This window comes from Heterodontus francisci, chromosome 43 (genome assembly GCF_036365525.1).
Source record: "Heterodontus francisci isolate sHetFra1 chromosome 43, sHetFra1.hap1, whole genome shotgun sequence".
NCBI lineage: Eukaryota > Metazoa > Chordata > Chondrichthyes > Heterodontiformes > Heterodontidae > Heterodontus > Heterodontus francisci.
Window position 1 is genome coordinate 9,645,832 of NC_090413.1, and position 19,034 is coordinate 9,664,865.

The 19,034-nt window shown below is 43.9% G+C and overlaps 1 protein-coding gene across 1 annotated transcript in view; it reads left to right on the forward strand.

Annotated features, from left to right (window-relative positions):
- Positions 1-19,034, forward strand: part of LOC137355641 (patatin-like phospholipase domain-containing protein 6) — a 168,013-nt gene that overhangs the window by 62,445 nt on the left and 86,534 nt on the right. The window contains 4 exon segments of the mRNA XM_068021016.1: positions 9,201-9,635; positions 13,692-13,778; positions 14,388-14,494; positions 16,019-16,195. Of these exon segments, the coding sequence (XP_067877117.1) occupies positions 9,201-9,635; positions 13,692-13,778; positions 14,388-14,494; positions 16,019-16,195 (806 nt within the window).

Consider the following 19,034-nt stretch of genomic DNA (forward strand, 5'->3'; position numbering starts at 1 on the left):
ATAGCGCCTATTTTTGAGTAAGATGTTGTAACAGACAGGTGGTAAGGGGTGTGGGTGGTTCCTACTGTTCATCTCCCAACTGACTGCAGTCGTGTTTTGTTTAAAATGATGAGTTAGCCTCTGAGTGTTTTTTAGGGTCACATAAGCAAACAAATGACAGGTTTTCTTGTAGATTTAAAAACATAAGATTAACTACTTATTAAACATTGTTCCTTCCCCGAAATATTCACAACACCACTGACCCACACATTCACACTCATACTCATACACAAGAATTGATAGCGAAGAAAAGGGTAAGTGATTTAAAGTGAGGTAGGTGTTAGTGATTCATGATGAACCTGTTGAATCTTCTAAGGAGGACGGGCTCTTTTAAAGGTGCAGGCCTGGGTGTTTGTAAGTATAGATTTCTAGTTGAGATTTCAGACTGGAGGTGGGTCACTTTCTGCTGCAGCGAGTTGAAGTGCAGAATTAGCAGCAGAACTTTTTCTTGTCTGACTGGATCCTTCCACAGCCACTGGCTGGACTGCTTTCTGTGATGTTGCTTGATCTCTCCTCTCTCTCCAGAGGGGTACCTTTTAAGGTCAAAATCCATCACAGCACTTCTGTTGGGCACAGCCAGCCTTTCCAGTACATCCTGCCTATCAATTTTCACTTCATCTATTACCTGTACCATCTCTACTTCTACTGATATTTTGCCAGCATCCTCTTCCTGAGTAAACACTGGTACAAAGTACTCAGTAAATATTCTAGCCTTGTCCTGCCCCCTAAGCATATATTACCCTCTTTGTCCACCTCTTACTACCCACTTGCTATTCACATGCAGGTAGATGATTTTTGGGTCCCCTTTTATGTTGACTGCCACTCTATTCTCATAATCTCTCTTTGCCAGTCGTCTTTTCCTCTTCACTACCCCTCTCAACTTAATGTATTTGGTCTGGTTCTTGCTTGAAAAATTCATGTGACATGCAACATATAGCCTGTTTTTTTGTTTCATCATATTCTCTACCTCCCTCGTCATGCTCGGAGCCCTGGTTTTGGTTCCCCTGCCATTCCCACTTGTTGGAATCTACCTAGTCTGTACCTCAAACATCTCTTCCTTAATATTCTTATGTTCTTATCACTCATTGTTCCACTATAAATTTTCCTGTCAAACTTTGATTCTGTATTAATATAAAAGCAAAATATTGCAGATGCTGGAAATTTGAAATAAAAACAAAGTGCTGGAAAATACTCAGCAGGTCTGGCAGCATCTGTGCAGAGAGAAGCAAAATTAATGTTTCAGATCATTGACCTGAAACGTTAACTTTGTCTGTCCACAGATGCTGTCAAATCTGCTAAGTATTTTCCAGCACTTTATTTTGATTCTGTGTTAGCCTGACTAGATCCCGCTCATCCCATTGAAGTTAGCCCTCTTTCAATGTAGAAGGTGTGCTTTAGATTGTTCCTTGCTGCCCTCCATTACTAATCAATCCTTAGGGATGAGTGAAGGTCCTACTTTTCAACTTCCTCCCTAGCTCCTGAAAGTCTGACCATAGAGCCCTAATACCTGCCCTCTTTTTCCTTGGTACCAATGTGTCCCGCAACTACTGGTCACTCCATCCCCCACTCCCACCGACCCCGGCACCCTCTGTATAATGTCCTTTACTCTGGCACCGGGGAGGCAACACACCTTACGGGACTCACGATGGTTACAGAGAAGCCTGTCTGTCTCCCTAACTATGGAATCTCCTATAATGACTGCATTTCTACACTTTGCTGTTCTTGCCCCCTCCCCCCACCCCACCAGCCTGTGCATAGTCCCTCGCCAGTTGGTGCCATGGTGTGTATTGCACTCCTCTAAGGTGTCATCACTCCTGTTGGTCACTAGTGCTATCGGTTTGAGAGTGACACATATCCCGAAGCCTCTTGCACTTCCTGTCTCTTGCTGCCACTGTGCACTGGTGGTGGAGAGAGTGAATGTTTAAGCTTGTGGATGGGGTGCTGATCAAGCAGTCTGCTTTGTCTTGGATGGTGTCGAGCTTCTTGAGTGTTGGAGCTGCACCCATCCAGGCAAGTGGAGAGTATTCCATCACACTCCTGGCTTGTGCCTTGTAGGTGGTGGATAAGCTTTAGGGGTAAGTCAAAGAGGTAAGTTACTTGCCTCAGAATTCCCAATCTTTGACCTGCTCTTGTAGCCACGGTATTTATGTCACTGCTCCAGTTCAGTTTCTGGTCAATGGTAATGCCTAGGATGTTGATACTGGGGGATACAGTGACGGTAATGCTGCTGAATGCCAAGGTGAGATGGTTAAGATTCTCTCTTGTTGAAGATGATTGTTGCCTGCCACTTAGGTGGCAAGTGACATTCACGCCACACATCAGCCCAAGCCTCAATGTTGTCCAGGTCCTGCAGCATGCGAGCATGGACTGCTTCAGTATCTGATGAGTTGGGAATGATACTGAACACTGCAATTATCAGTGAACATTCGCACTTCTGACCTTATGATGGAGAAAGTCATTGTAGCAGCTGAAGATGGTTGGGCCTGGAACACTGCCCTGAGGAACTCCTGCAGCTATGTCCTGGGTCTGAAATGTTTGCCCTCGAACCATCTTCATTTGTGCTAGATATGACTCCAACCAGTGGAGAGTTTTCCCCCAATTTCCTTTGACTTCAATTTTGCTAGGGTTCCTTCATGCCATAATCAGTCAAATGCTGCCTTGATGTCAAGGACAGTCCTTCTCACCTCACCTCTAGAATTCAGCTATTTTGTCCATGTTTGGACCAAGGTTGAAATGAGGTCTGGCGTTGAGTGGGCCTGGCAGGACCCAAACTGAGCATTGGTGAGCAGGTTCCTAAGTAGGTGCTACTTGATAGACATTTTAATTTATTTGAATTAATTGGAACGTTGATTTTAAACTTCATCTGTGCTCCTTGAGGCACCCTGGTTCACACCAATGTGGCTCACCCCTGCTCGAGAGTGTGATCCATCTTGGGCATCGTCTGCCCGACATGAAGTTGAAATTGTTAAAGGCTGGTGCAGTGCTGGTGATCTACCTCCAGATGTCACTGCCCGCATTACTTTAAAGGAGAAGGATACAACTGAATTGCTGCACTGGTCCATTCCACTTTAAATTCCTCAAATCTAAAATCACGCAGGAGTCTGAGTACATTCTAGTTTCTGAATTATGGGGGAAAACGCAAAGAGTATTTGTTGGATATGTTCCCATTGTTCTATCCCCATAGTTCTGTTCCCACAGTATTAAAGGAGAATTCATGTCAATCTGTCACTTACTGCTTTTTAATGCCATACTCTCGAGATGGATCCTGTTTTCAATCTACATATTTTATGGAATCATAGAAATTTGCCCCACATTCGGCCCGTTATGTCTGCGTCAGCCGAAAAAGAGCTAGTCAGCCTAATCCCACTTTTCAACTCTTGGTCCATAGCCCTGTAGATTATGGCACTTCACCTGCACATCCAGTACTTTTTAAATGTGATGAGGGTTTCTGCCTCTACCACCCTTTCATGCAGTGAGTTCCAGATCCCACCATCACCTGGGTGAAAGAAATTCTCTTTCACCTCCCTCTAATCCTTCTCTCAATTACTTGAAATCTGTGCCCCCTGGTTATTGACCCCTCTGCTAAAAGAAATAGGGCCTCCTAACCACTCTATCTTGGCCCTTTGTAATTTTATACTCTCCAGTTAAATCCTATCAGGTTCCTATATTTGAAAGAAAACAGCCACTGCCTATCCAATCTTTCCTCATAGCTAAAATTCTCCAGTCCTGGCAACATCATTGTAAATCTCCTACACCCTCCCTAGTGCGATCACATCCTTCCTCTAATGTGGTGACCAGAACTGTAGGCAGTACTCTCGCTGTGCTCTATCTAGTGTTTTATGTAGTTTCAGCATGATCTCGTTGCTCTTTTGCTGTAGACCTCGGCCAAAAAAGGAAATTATCCTGTATGTTTCCTTAATCACCTTATCTACCTGACCTGCCTTAAGGGATCTGTTGACATGCACTCCAAGGTCCCTCTGTTCCTCTACACTTCTCAGTTTCCTACATTTATTATGTATTCCCTTGCTTTGGTTGTCCTTCCCAAATTTTTCAATGGTGCTGAGGAGAAATGCTGGCCTTGGCCAGCTGGGACCTTGGTTTAATATCTCGTCTGTGCCAATGTAGCAGTCCTTCACTTCAGCAGGAGAGTGTTTTCCTACTTTGGCTCCTTAAATCCTGATCATTCTTAGACATCCCATGAGGCCATTTTCAGTTTTGCTGTGTTTTCTACTGAGGGAAATTCACTCAGAACATTTTCAAATTCCTAACTTAGTGCCGGTGAGGAAAATAGAACTTGTGCATTTTATTTTTAGAGCATATTAAAACTTAAAAGATTACTAACCTTAGATGAAAGTCTGATTTGTCACGTGGTTTGTCCGACATCCAGTACTGGATGAGCAGAAATTTCTTCCCGATAAATATTGGGAAGACCAAACCATTGTCTTTGGTCCCCACCACAAATTCTATTCCTTAGCCACTGAGGTCATTCCCCAGCTAGAACCTAATCAGACTGTTTGCAAACTTAGTGGGTTCTGTGCCATATCCCCTCCATCACCAAGATCACCTACTTCCATCTGCTAAAACCCTCATCCATACCTTTGTTACCTCTGGATGCGACTATTCCGATGCTTTCCTAGCCAGCCTCCCACCTTGCAACTAAACTTGAGTTCATCCAAAATTCTGCAGCCTGAACCCTAACTTGCATCAAGACCCATTCACCCTGTGTTCACTGGCCTGCACTGGCTTCTGGTCTGACAATGCTACGATTTTTAAAACTCTCATCCACGTTTTCAAATCCCTCTGTGGCCTCGCCCCTCTCTATCTCTGTAACCTCCTCCAGCCCCACAACGCACCGTGATCTCTGCACTCCCCCGATTCTGGCCTGTTACACATCCCTGATTTTAATTGCTGCATAATTGGCAGCCGTGCCTTCAACTGTTGAGGCCCGAAACTCTAGAATTCCCTCCCTAAAGCTCTCTACATCTCTGCCTCTCTCCTTAAAACCTGACTCACTTCTCCTAATATCTCGCTGTGTGGCTTATTATCAAATATAAATGCTCCTTTGTAACACATTAGGATATTTTACTACATTAAAGACTCTATAGAAAGAAAATTATGAATTTCTATAGTGCCTTTTGTGACCTTGGGGTGTCTTGAAGCACCGTGCATCCGATGAAGCACTTTTTGAATTGTAGTCACTATGGTAATGCAGGAAACTCAGCAAACTTGCGCAAACAACATTGTGGTTAATGACCAGATAATGTGTTTTGGTGATGTTGGATATAAATGCCAATTGTTGGTAATTTACACCTAGAATATAACTTCTCCACTTTCATCAGTTTCCAGTGTTGCAAAATCCAAATGTAAAAGGTCTGTCAGTAACGCTCTGTGGATATGCCCCTTCAATTTTATGGTCACTTTGTCGTTTTGGTAAAGGAGGTGGCGTTAGTGGCACTATAAAAGGAAAGCTGTTGAATTATAAACTTGCAATGCTGACTGTCAGCCCTTAGCTTGCAAAATAATCTGCAGTTGGGCTAATTGACCTACATGTAAACTCTTCAAAAATTGTTACCTGCACTATACAGCATCAGAACTAAAGCAGCCTGTCGATGTAACTTGGCAGTTTGTTTGAAAATCCATGAATGAGATGCGGAAGCTGAAATTGTGCCAGATATTTGCAGTAATGGGTTTTAAAAGAAGCAGATGTTCTCATGGTGACCCATTGTGTTGGTGCACTAACTATTGAGTAGCAGACATATGTCCGAACTCTCCAGGGTTCTGATTTCAGATGCGCTGTGGGAAACTGGAGGTAACTGGACACAATGTGCTTTTCCCAGGTACAAGGTCCCATTTGCCTGCTTGGGTGGATATAACAGACCCCATGGTAATATGTAAAGAAGAGCAACTTCCCTGCCCAACAGCTCTTCCTCAACTGTCATCATGAAAGCAGATTACCTGGTCATTATCACCTTGCTGGTTGTGGAAGCTTGCTGTGCTCATTTTTGACTGCTGCAATTCCTGCACTACAATAGTGACTTCAAAAGGGCTCTGTTTATCTGTGAAGTACTTTGGGACATCGTGAAGTCTAGAAAGGTGTTATGGAAATTCACGCTCATCCTTGCATATCGTCACTCTTGCACATTTACCAGTAGCCACCTCAAAAGTGGCAAAGCTGAGAGTCTACTACACTCCCTGCTTCCCCGATTCCGGATTGACTGCTGGCAGTTTCACCTTGAGCCCACACTGACTGCCGGCAATTAACTCCTGGATCCCGGACTGACTGCCACTGATTTCACCCTGGATCCCAATCCCAGGCTGACTGCTGCCAATTTCCCTGCCTGCCTGCGGAGGAAAAGTCCGGAATGTCGGGGGCTAACACTTTGTTGTGGTGGAGCCTGGCTGTGCTCTCATAAAAGCTAGCAGCGTGCTGTAAATAAAACTACAGGAGCTGTGAGAGGACACAGTATTTCAGTGCCAAGGCATGGTTTCTGGCAGTCAGCTAATTATGGTAATTTAGGACATGTTGTGGTTGATCCTTTAGAAGTGCAAGCATAATGCAGACCATGTACAACTAATGCATATTGTGAACGGGAGACCGCTGGAGGAAGTACTGGAGTGGGGAAAGAGGGTGGTCAAGCTGAGGCGGTAGGACCTGTTATAAGATTCCTAATCGACCTGCAGTGTAATTCCTCAAGAAAATGTTGAATCAGAAAGCACTTTCTCCACACAGTATTTGCAATCTGGAGCCCTCTTCCCATAAAAGGCTGTGGATGCTGGAGCTTCCAAGACAAAGATTAATAGATTATTGTTGGGTCGGGGTTTCAAGGATATGGAGCAAAGGCCGGTAAAGGAGGTTCATATCAGCTGTGATCTGATTGAATGGTGGAGCAGGCTCAAGGGTTTGAATGACCTCGTTTTGTTTTTCTGTTATACCCTTGTGAACAGGACATGCTTTGTATACGTTTAAAATTAATGCCCTTTTTAGTCATATTTGCCCCCAGTAGAAAATAGGGTTTTGCTTGTAGGTTTATAGTGTAGTTTTACACCGAGTGAGAATCCTTATTTGGTTCTTTGTTCTTTGCTGCTTTAGTTTTGCATGCAGAGCTATCTAGATCAAAGTGATTCAATTACAGAGTACCCGCACTACACAAAATAGATGCAAGTAAGATGCATAGTTCACATTTACAAGTTTCTGCTTTGTAAAAAAAAAAAAATGTCTTTTGCTGATGTATTCCTGGATTGGTGGGGATAAGGACGATTTGTCACCATCTTTACAAAAAAAAACAAATGTTATGAGTTCCTGCTGGATCCTGAGATGCTTGATCCTCAGAATAATGAGCACACAGTGGGCGCAATTGTGTTACTAGTGTGATGGCCACACATACCAGAAAGTTAATGTTCAGCTAAATTCTTGCTGACAAAATAGCCTGAACTGAATTATTTGGTGACTCTGCACACAGGCTGTGTGATAACGAGAAGGAAAATTCAAATATCGATCTCTCCAATCCGCAACAGCCTGAAAAAATAGCAAATATCAAAGTGGAAACAAATTGTGTGAGGAGGTAACCCAAGAGAATCTGTTGTTTCTCATGCCAGCGCCGAACCCACTGAGGCTGTGTAAAGCTGCTCTGAATTTGCCTCCTCCATGAATATAAAGTAAAGTCATTCAGGCGTCAGCTGTGATTCAGTAGGTCGCATTCTTGCCCGAGTCAGCAGGTCATGGGTTCAACTCCTCTTCCAGGGGTTTGAATACAAAATCTAGGTTGGCGTTCCCAGTGCAGTACCAAGGGAGCGTTGCACTTTCAGGAAGTGTCGTCTTTCCGATGAGGCATTAAACCTAGGCCCTGTCTGCCCTTTCAGGTGGACGGAAAAGATCCCATGACACTATTTGAAGAGGAGCATGGGAGCTCTACCTGGTGTCCTGGCCAGTGCTAATCCATAACCAATATCATCAGCACAAATTATCTGACCATTATCTCATTGCTGTTTGTGGGACCTTGCTGTACACACATTGGCTGCTGCATTTCCTACAGTAAAACAATGACTAGACATCAAAAGGTACTTCATCGGCTGGGATATCCTGAGGTCATGAAAGGCACGATATAAATGCAAGTTTGCTCGTTCTATTGTATTTGATGTTCATGCAGAATTACAGAGAACCTTGCATATTGGTAGATTCACCAAATACCACTTTACACACTCTAAAGCCCGATTAAATAGAAAGTGCAAAGTTTGCTTCAATTCTTACATGTTTGGTGACTATTTAATCTATTTAGTTTACATGTGCCTTGTTTGTCTCCTTTTCAGTTTTACTGGTTTTGTTTTCTCCAAACTTGCCCTTTTTGGAGCTCTTGTTTTCTCAATTTTTGATGCTAAAAATAAAACTGAAAAATACCCCCCAAAAAGCTGGAATTATAAATCAGCCAAAAAAAAAGGGCCTTTAAGTGTCGGCTTTGACTCAGTGGTATCACTCCCATCTGAGTTAGAAAGTCATGGGCGCAAACCCAACTCCAGAGACTTGACGCCGACCATTGGTGCCAATACTGAAGGAGTGCTGCATTGTCTGAGGTGCCGTCTTTCAGATGAGATGTTCAACCGAGGCCCCAACTGCCCTCGCAGGAGGACATAAAAGATTCCATGTCACTGTTTGAAGGAGAACAGGGGTGTTCTCCCCAGTGTCCTGGCCAACACTTATCGCTCAGCCAGTATCAGTAAAATTAATCGGCTTCTGTTTTTCTCCAACAGTGAGCACACTTCAAAATGACTTCATTGGGTGTAAAGTGCTTTGGTATATCCTGAGGACACGAAAGACGCTGTATAAAAACAAGTGTTTCTTGGGTATAATTTATGATAGCCTACCTAGAGCTCTATAGCAAGATGGTCTCTATCACCGACCCCTACAACATCATCCCATGCTCCCTCCTTTTTGCACATGGTCGTACTGCGGCTCATTATATTAAAGCATACTCCTGTAAATAGAGCAGAAATGGAACCGTGCACCAATCCGAACAGCAGTGTCCGATTCTGCAAAATAATTTGAAATGTGACATTTGTACTGAAGTAGCTGTGAGCAGTTTAAATTTGGTTGTGTAATACCAACTTTCACACATTTTGTTGATAGCAGAATGATAAGTTCACCTGTAATGTTGTCTTTTGTAAAGGTATAATCATGGATCCTGCTTTAAAGGAGCCGCCAGACTTCTTGTACGTAGAAATGGTCAGAACAGAATTTGAGTGGGATGATGTACCTAGTTTAGGGCACAAGAAAGGTACAAGACGGCCTTCCATCTTGAAGGGAGAACGCTGCAAGGCGGCTAAAGAGAGGCAGGCGTGTATGGAATTAGATAATCAGGATGGAACGCTGCACGAGGAAAATTCAAAACCAGAGGATATATCAGGGGAGGAAATTTGCAAAAAGAAACAGGCGAGAAAACAGGTGCTGAAACGAGTCACAATCTCCAATGTCCAACCTGTTGAAGTAGTTCAGCCTCGTCCAGTAACTAAGTCAAGTACCAGCGAGGGAAGCATTCCTGTGCAGCAGCAAGAAAAGGGAACAGATCCAGATCCTAATTCTGAAAACCAAACAGCTGTTGTAGGTCAGTAACCTACTTGATAACTCAGCAGGGAAAGCTGTGTGACAACTGTTTAACCATCAGGTCAGCTGAATCTGCTAAGGAAAAAAAAATATTATTTTTTTAAATAATAATTACCAAGCGCTTTCGGGTACAAATAGCTAGTTTCTTACAGAGCTTTGTATATGAGCCACTCTTGTGTTAGAGTTGAATGTTTTGCACTTGCCATTGTGTTCAGTGTCCCATATAGAGTATGAAAGGACCTAGAGTAGGGTCGTCCAAAGTACAGCCCACGGGCCAGGATTCGGCCTGCCAAACATTTCGATTCAGCCCACTGATGTAAACTGTTCCCGGGGCCGTTCCTCATCCTCACCGTGACTGGAGATTAGAAATTTCCCTTTGTTGTCTTCTTACAGAGTGGCCCTTTTAAAACATCACGCTGTCATTTCAAGCCAACAGCTGCTGACGTCAGGAACAGCCATTTTCCAAAAGACTCGTGGTTTTTCGGCGGGAAGAAGTAGGGTGGGAGGGGGGGTGGGGGGAGAGGGAGAGAGAAGTTGGCGGGGTGGGGGAGAGAGAAACAAAAACAAGAAATGCTGGAATCACTCAGCAGGTCTGGCAGCATCTGTGGAAAGAGAAGCAGAGTTAACGTTTCGGGTCAGTGACCCTTCTTCGGACCCTTGTTTCAGATTTCCAGCATCTGCAGTATTTTGCTTTTATTATTAGAGAGGGAGAGAGAAGTTGGCAGGGGGTGGGGGGGGGCGGTGGAGAGGGAGAGAGAAGTGGGGTGGGGGGGGGAGAGCGCGAGGGGGGAGAGTCAGAGTCATTTACTTACGGCACAGAAGGTAGGCTATTCTGTCCATCAAGCCCATGCCGGCTCTCCATTGAACTATGCAGTCAGTCCCACTCCCTGGCTCAATTCCCGTAGTCCTACAAGTCTATTTCTCTCAGGTGGCCATCCAGCTTCCTCTTGACGTCATTGTTCGTCTCCTCTTCACCACCCTTGTGGGCAGCGAGTTCCAGGACATTACTACCTGTTGCATAAAAAAAGTGCTTCCTCATATTCCGTCTGTATATTTTGCACAAAACTGTCGATCTGTGTCCCCTCGTCCTAAAAGGGAGGGGCCGGAGGTGGGAGAGAGAAGGAGGTGCATACGTACACACAGACACACACAGACACACACCCCACCGGGCGAGAGGTCATGGTCTCTCCTGAAAGAGGGACATCTATCCAGAATACTCTGCATCACTACATCAAGTGTGCTGGCAGAGATTAACTGCTTATACAAACAAAAACAATGCCAGGGTATGTCACTAAATCAGTTTTCAATATAGTGATGAGAAATTAAGTCAATAAATTAGTCTTCTCCTTTAAAGCCTGTTCACAAAAATGCACCTTTGTTGTTGTTTTTATTTGGAAGATAAAGTTTTAATGCCTTTATCTTTCGAAATTTGCTCACCGGCCCCCTGGGCCGAGCAAAAATCATAATGTGGCCCTCCACCCGAAAAGGTTGGACAACCCTGACCTAGAGCTAAAAAACCCAGTAACTTTCTAACACCGAGAGATGTAACTGTACAACGAGGGAGCATAGCAAGAGGATTTCCCCACGCACTACATTAACTTCAGGTCGCAAATGGCCTGGTAGATGGAGGCAACGCATGGTTCACCCTTGGCTGTTTGTTCCAAAGCAGCAGCTCACTGCCTGGTCTGAGCTACGTGGTCCCAGCCAGGGTAGCACTTGAGGTTCTGCAATTGACTTCTATGCCACTGGATCAGGAGAAAGCTCACCATGACCCTTTCTCCCCTGCCATGCTTAGTATCATTTTCAGGCACTTGTGGAATCAGGCCCCACTTACAGGAGACCAGGAAGGAGGAAAGAAACTGTAACTTGGTGATCTGAGGAGGGGGGCGCTTTCCAGCCAAGGCCAGGTGGTGCCTAACCAGGAAAAGTTGTGAGGTGTCTTCAGTGCCTCACCTTGTGGCTGGGTATGAAATCTTGCATAGGGAGGCGGGTAGGTCCTGTGTCTGACTGCCTGTGATGTATGGAGTCCATCGTAGCAGGAAATAGAAATACAATAAAGAGGGCGGGTTTCTTTTTTAAACTGTGTGTGGGGAGGGTAATTATTGAGAAGTGCCTTTTATTCTGGTTTTACCTGTACTTTATTCAGCCAGCCTATGGCACTTTGGGTAAAGAAGCAGTGTGTGAAATGGGGAAGGGCTTGGAGAGTCAGAGATGCTGGTCTCTTGTGGCGATTCATCTGCTGAACTTCTGTCTTTTCTCCTCTGTATTCTGGATGTCAGTGTTATGGCAGCGTCCCTAGGCTGGATGATTTTCTTTTTCCCAAAATAAACTTCACTCATAAAGTTTGTAAAAGGACATTACATAACAGTTCAAATTTGGCATTATATAAAGTGCGATATAGATCAGTTTCTTTCAATACAGTACGTGAGGTGCCTCACTACACTTGTCATTACAGGTTAGATTTACATTGTACATTTGCATTTCATTGTCAAACATTCTCTGTTGCATGCAAGCCCAAGGGGTGTCCTTAAGCTTAGTGGTTTTTTTTTTTAACAAAAAATATACTTTATTCATAAAAATTTGTAAAAACAAAAATACATTACAGAGCAGTTCAAATTTGACATTTCGGAACGTGCAAAAGAGATGAGATTCCTTCGTTACAGAACATGAGGTGCCTCACAACTCTTGCCATTTCATTTTATTTGCAATGTACATTTGCATTACGTAGCAAAAATATTTGCATACAGCCCGAGGCTTTTTGCACTGTTTCCAGCACTCCGTATATTATGGTGGGAGGACCTTACACAGTGGTCTTTCCCCATTGAGCCTTTGCAGCATCTGCCCTAAGCTTTAGTGCGTCCCTCAGCACATACTCCTGGACCTTGGAATGTGCCAGTCTGCAACACTCGGTCATGGACAACCCTTTGCACTGGAAGACCAGCAAGTTTTGGGCAGACCAAATGTGTCTTTCACCGAGTTGATGGTCCTTCAACAGTTGATGTTTTTGCTATAGAGGGAGTGCAGCGAAGGTTTACCAGACTGATTCCTGGGATGGCGGGACTGACATATGAGAAGAGATTGAGTCGGTTAGGATTATATTTGCTGGAGTTCAGAAGGGTGAGGGGGGATCTCATAGAAACCTATAAAATTTTAACAGGACTTGACAGGGTAGATGCAGGAAGGATGTTCCCGAAGGTGGTGGAGTCCAGAACCAGAGGTCATAGTCTATGGATATGGGGTAAAACTTACAGGACTGAGATGAGGAGAAATTTCTTCACCCAGAGAGTGGTGAGCCTGTGGAATTCGCTACCACAGAAAGCAGTTGAGGCCAAAACATTGTATGTTTTCAAGAAGGAGTTAGATATAGCCCTTGGGTCTAAAGGGATCAAAGGATATGAGGGGAAAGCGGGAACAGGTTACTGAGTTAGATGATCAGCCATGATCATAATGAATGGCGGAGCAGGCTCAAAGGGCCGAATTACCTACTGCTGCTCCTATTTTCTATGTTTCTATATGCAGATCACTGCCTGATAGATTTGTGGTCAAAGGTGTTTTTCTGAACAAATCTTTCCATGAGGGATCGGTGGTATGGCACAGTTCAATTGAATGGAAAGTTCGTGGCAATGTGGCCCGAGCCATCCTTTGCAACACCGGACACAGATAGACCCTTAGCATGTAGTGACACTTGGGGATATTGTATTGACACTACAATGGTGCAAAGCAGCTTTCATCTTCCTGGGGTCTTTCGCTCCCCTTCACTCCTCGGTGATACCTCCTCATCCCAATAGTGAGAGACTCTAAGCTCGAAATTAACATGCTGTAGTTTGTGCTGTCGTATTCAGCATCAGCCCCTTTTATTGTTAACTATAAGCAGGAAGTTTATTTTCAAATTGTACTTCATTCCTTTTTCTTGCTTTGACTAGGCAAAAATGTTAAGTAATTCTCCCCACTTCATGGGAACTGCTAGGGCCTCAATACTAAGACAGCTAGTGTAGCGTTGACCACGTAGATGCTGCTATTTATGCTGCATGAGCTCTGTCTATCTGTCTGTCTGCAGGAACGGAAGCATCAAAGGGAACGAATGTGGAGAATAACCGGGTTGCGTTGCTGAGCCGCTGTATATCCATGCCAGTGGATATTTCTGGTAAGTCCGGGAGCCACATTGCAACATGCTATAAATTAGATACCTTAACTTCAAAAACGCGTACAGATTTTATCAGCCATTAAAGAACTCTTGGGCTAAAATGTGAATCTTCACACACCCAAACTTGTAATTCATTTTGGGGGAAATTGCAGATAAAGTGCAGTAAGCCAGCTCTGTCTGCTCAATAATGCAAATCCAGTACTTCCGAATGTACCCATTAAAGGGGAACAGCAACAAGTTATTTATTTAAATCTCCTCTCCAATTGCATCCCATTCTCCCTTCCCTGCCCCCCCTCCAAGCTGCCTCGCCTCACACTCAGACTGGCATCTGAATACCCATAGCTGTCGCTTGAGAGAATTTGCCCAATTCATGATGTCAGTATCTCCGACTTTCATCCATGAGGATCAGTTGGTATTCTTTTCCTCCTGGTCCCTGTATTAATTATTGATGTCTGCTCTCCAAAGCAGTGGTTAGAGCAGTGATGTGGGTAATCTGGTGAAAGGCTGAAGTTATTGAAGGATGCTGGCAGCTATAGTGTGGCGAAATCAGGATTAACATTCCACTTTGCTGATAGAGGATCATGTCAAAATGTGTTGTTGCCGCTTTAGGAATACAGAGAGGAGTTTGCTCAGACTTCGACATGGCATATCAAAGAGGGAGGATTTCAGTGTCCTTACAAGAGGAGATTCCACTGAACCACTCGTCCTTCAGCAGAGTAAGCATAATACTATTCTGACTTGTCTGTAAATGTATAGTACACCTATATATTCCATCATACCCTATAGTTAGGTATGTAATTATTTATGATGTAGATCCGGTTTGTGATCTTTTACACCTTAGGGGTTTGTATTATAATGTCACTTTATCCAGTATTACTTAGAAACCTGGCTAGCAGATTGGCTGAATTGCAGTTTGAGCATTCCTTACTGACAATAATTACAATCACTGAGGATGAGCTTTTGCTGTGTAATTCACAAACTGTGTTGGAGATTGCAGTATTGATGCTGAATAGTGCCAAAGCATGAAGCATATGTGACCCGATATGTATCTTTCGCTCGCTCTCGCTCTCTCTCCTCCTCTCTCCCTTTCCATGCGCAAACTGAACTTACAGGCCTGACCTTGCCTGTGTTCGATTTGTGAGAGGACTATCTGCTGGCAAGGGGTTCCTCCTGGAAAAAATTATTTTACAGTCTCTTTGGAGCGCTCTCTCCCTAAGTGAGGACCGTTTATGCCATAGTGGAAACTTGTAGATCTCACCTCGTTGGACATACACTTCTCCAACCTTGTGCTGGGCCACATACTGGGGAGCTGTTCGCAAACAGAGTCCCTGCAGCTGCCTACACATTAGTGGGCTTGTTTTGAGTGGCTGGTGATGGTGCCCCCAAACAAGGCTTACAGCATACATCTGTACCAGCCTGGGAACACGTTAGTTTGTACCCTTGTTTTTGCCAGTTTTTACATGAGGTTCCTTCCTCTTTACATTGCGCTGTTTTACTCATTGACTTTTAGCTGGGTTACATAGACAGCAGTTGTCCTCTGGTATTTCACCTAAATGGCCATTATTTGAGACAACCTGGGACGGTGAGTTGACAGGCTGTATCCCACACCACCCCATGTTGGCATCACAGTTGAGCCCACCCTTGCCCAGTATCTACACGTGCATTTAGCAAAGTTCACTGGACAGCCCTGATCCAAGGATTCTGAGGGTGAATGAAATGCCCCAGCAGCGGTCCTGGTCTGTCCAGTTGAACTATCCATTGGATAAACGCTGTCTTGGTGGAGAAACTGTACATTGCTCTTAAACATGCACAGGAGTGGCATTTTTTAAGTGCCAACTCATTTACATATTAGGTTAATTACTGGGTGTTGCAAAAAGTAGCAGAGTGAAAGCACACTATTAAATTGGAAGGATCTTTAAAGATGTAGCTGCACGAGTGTATGTCGTGAGATTGTAGCTCTGTGCCTGACAGTACCTGTGCAAGCCCCTGGGTTGTCACTTTGCTTGGTGACGGGCATTTCTCCTTGTCGGAAGAGAGGGAGTTTTGGACAACTAGGCCATTCTGTGCCCCTCCAAGGGTTGCTTGCAATCAGCCCTGGCCAAGAACTGGAGCAGCTGGTGGAGAATGTTATGCCTTGTTGGAAGGCCCAGAGGGAAATGAGGGGGCGGGTGCAAGGGGGACATGAATGAAGCATAAAGGTTCTGTCTGTGTTGAATCAATGTCTTGTCTGCCTGTACCAGTCTGCACCACAGGAGACCAGGGAACGTAAATCTGTGACAGTAGAGGAGCATCCATCGTGTGTGTACCTTTACCCTGAGGATGAGGCAGATGACGTCTACGGGGCAACTCAGGTTAAGCACGTTGGAACTATTTTCGAGGAGGCAAAACAGGAGCTCCTGAAGCTGTTGCGGATTGAGGTGAAGACCATTTAATTTGTTACTGAGTTTATACAGAGTTTGCATTTCTCTAGATATCTGTATGTTTTGCACATGTGAATCGGAATGTAATGTTCTAAAGGATTTTCACAAATGTAGGCCATAAACCTCAATGAATAAAACTGAACAAAGATCCTCACCCAAGATTTTTATAGAAACCCCTACATATCTCTCTGGGGTCCTTCTGCATTTTCGTCTTTGAGCGAAGATTGGCCAGTTGAGTGGTTTTGGCTTTTTCCTAAGGTGGTTACTGGATGTGGTGTGCAATGCTGTTAACTCAAGATACACATCTGTCTGATCCTTACTCTTCCCATTCATTCCAAATCGACAGAAGTGCCAGATCCAAGTATTCTCAAAGGGGTGGAAGTTATGCTACAGTTGTAAAAAGATCTGGTTAGACTAAATCTACAGTATTAGGTTCAGTTCTGGGGACCACACCTCAGAAAGCATCCTCAGGAGGGTGCAGTGCAGATTCACCAGAATGATACTAAAAGGATTACATTATAATGAAGGCAGGTCATGTAGACCATTAACATATCTTTGCTCCGTGACCTTCTGGTCTATTCTGTGACCTCGTCCTATCTACACCTTCTCCTTTGTTATCTCTTGCCCCACCCCCACTTTACCTGCTTATAACCATTTACATTTCTAATATTTGCCAGTTCTGAAGAAGGGTCACTGACCTGAAACGTTAACACTGCTTCTCTCTCCACAGATGCTGCCAGACCTGCTGAGTATTTCCAGCATTTCTTGTTTTTATTTCAGATTTCCAGCATCCGTAGTATTTTGCTTTTAATTCATGTAGACTAGGCTTCTATTCCCTTGAGTATAGAAGATTAAACAGTAATCTAATTAAGGTGTTTAAGATGATTAAAGGAGTTAGTAAGGTAGATAGAGAGAAACAATTTCCTTTAGCGGGCTAGTCCAGAACAGGGGGACAAAAGCATAACATTAGAGCTAGACCGTTTAGGGGTAATATCAGGAAGTACCTATTCACACAATGGGTAGTGGAACTCTGGAACACTGCCCAAAAAGGTTATGGATGGAAGCATGTTTTGTTCAGTATGGTTATTAGAGGATATGTAACTAAATGGAGTTAAGGTACAGATCAGCCATGATGTAATTGAATGGCAGAACAGGCTCGAAAGGCTGATTTGCCTCCTCCTGTTCCTGTAAAGTACCCTCACTTACTGTTTTAGACTTCAGCAGTCCAATCAGTATTGTGTAGATTGGTCAGTGTGTAGACTGAGTTCCTGTTGAGTAAATGATTATATAGGCTGTGGGATTTAAGGTAGTTATGGAAAAGGACAAAGGAAATAAAGGTACTGAATTGGGGGAAGGCCGATTTCAATATGATAAAACAGGATCTGGCCAAAGTGGACTGGGAACAGCTACTTGTAGGAAAATCTACATCAGACCAGTGGGAGTCATTCAAAGAGGAAATGGAGAGAGTTCAGAGCCAACATGTTCCCGTAATGGTGAAGGGTAGGACCATCAAGTCCAGGGAACCCTGGATGTCCAGGGATATAGAGGATTGGATAAGGAGAAAAAAAAGAGGCTTATGGCAGATTCAGGAAACTGAAAATAGCGGAGGCCCCAGAGGAATATAGAAAGCATTGGAGGGGTACTTAAAGTAATTAGGAGAGTGAAGAGGGGGCATGAAAAAACACTGGTGGGCAAGATAAAGGAAAATCCCTAGGCGTTTTTATAAGTAAATTAAGGGCAAGGGGATAACCAGGGAAAGAGTAGGGCCCATTAGGGACCAAAGTGTCAATCTGTGTGTGGAGCCAGAGGAGGTAGGTGAGGTTTATAATTACTTTTCATCTGTGTTCACTATGGAGAAGGACGATGTAGGTGTGGAGATCAGGGAGGGGTATTGTGATATACTCGAACAAATTAGCATTGAAAGGGAGGAGGTTTTAGCGTGCTTAAAAGTGGATAAATCCCCAGGCTCAGATAAGATGTATCCCAGACTGTTATGTGAGGCAAGGTAGGAGATGGCAGGGGCTCTGACACAAATTTTCAAATCCTCTCTGGCCACAGGAGAGGTACCAGAGGACTGGAGGATAGCGAATGTGGTACCATTATTCAAGCAGGGTAGCAGGGATAAACCAGGTAATTACAGGCCGGTGAGTCTAACATCAGTGGTAGGGAAACTATTGGAAAAAATTCTGAGGGACAAGATTAATCTTCACTTGGAGAGGCAGGGATTAATCAGGGATAGTCAGCATGGCTTTGTCAGGGGGGATCATGTCTACCAAACTTGATTGAATTTTTAATATAGACTGGGATGATAATAGTATCAAGGGTAGAGAGGCAAAAGAGTTTCTAAAGTGTGTTCAGGAGAATTTTCTACACCAGTAAGAAAAACAGAAAGTGCTGGAAATATCCATGGAGAGAGAAACCGAGTTAATGTTTCAGGTGTGTGGTCTTTCATCAGAACTAGCAAAGGTTAGAAAAGTATTAGGTTTTAAGTAACTGAAGGGGATCGGGGGAGGAGTGGGGGGGTGGTGAGGAAGAGAGTAAAAGGGAAGGTGTGTGATAGGGCAGAGGGCAAGAAAGATTAAATAACAAAGATGTCATGGGACAAAGGCAAAAGAGTGTGTTGGTTATGATGAAAGACAAAGCATTAGTCCAGAGAGAGTGTGGATGGGAGAATAATGAGTAGCTCTGTCCAAAAGCACAACATGAAAAACCAAGTTTAAGACTGGCACATGGTTAACAAATAAAACAATTAAAACAAAATAATTTTTTAAAGGCCAGTCATGCTCTAAAATTGTTGAACTCAATGTTGAGTCTGGAAGGCTGTAGAGTGCCAAAT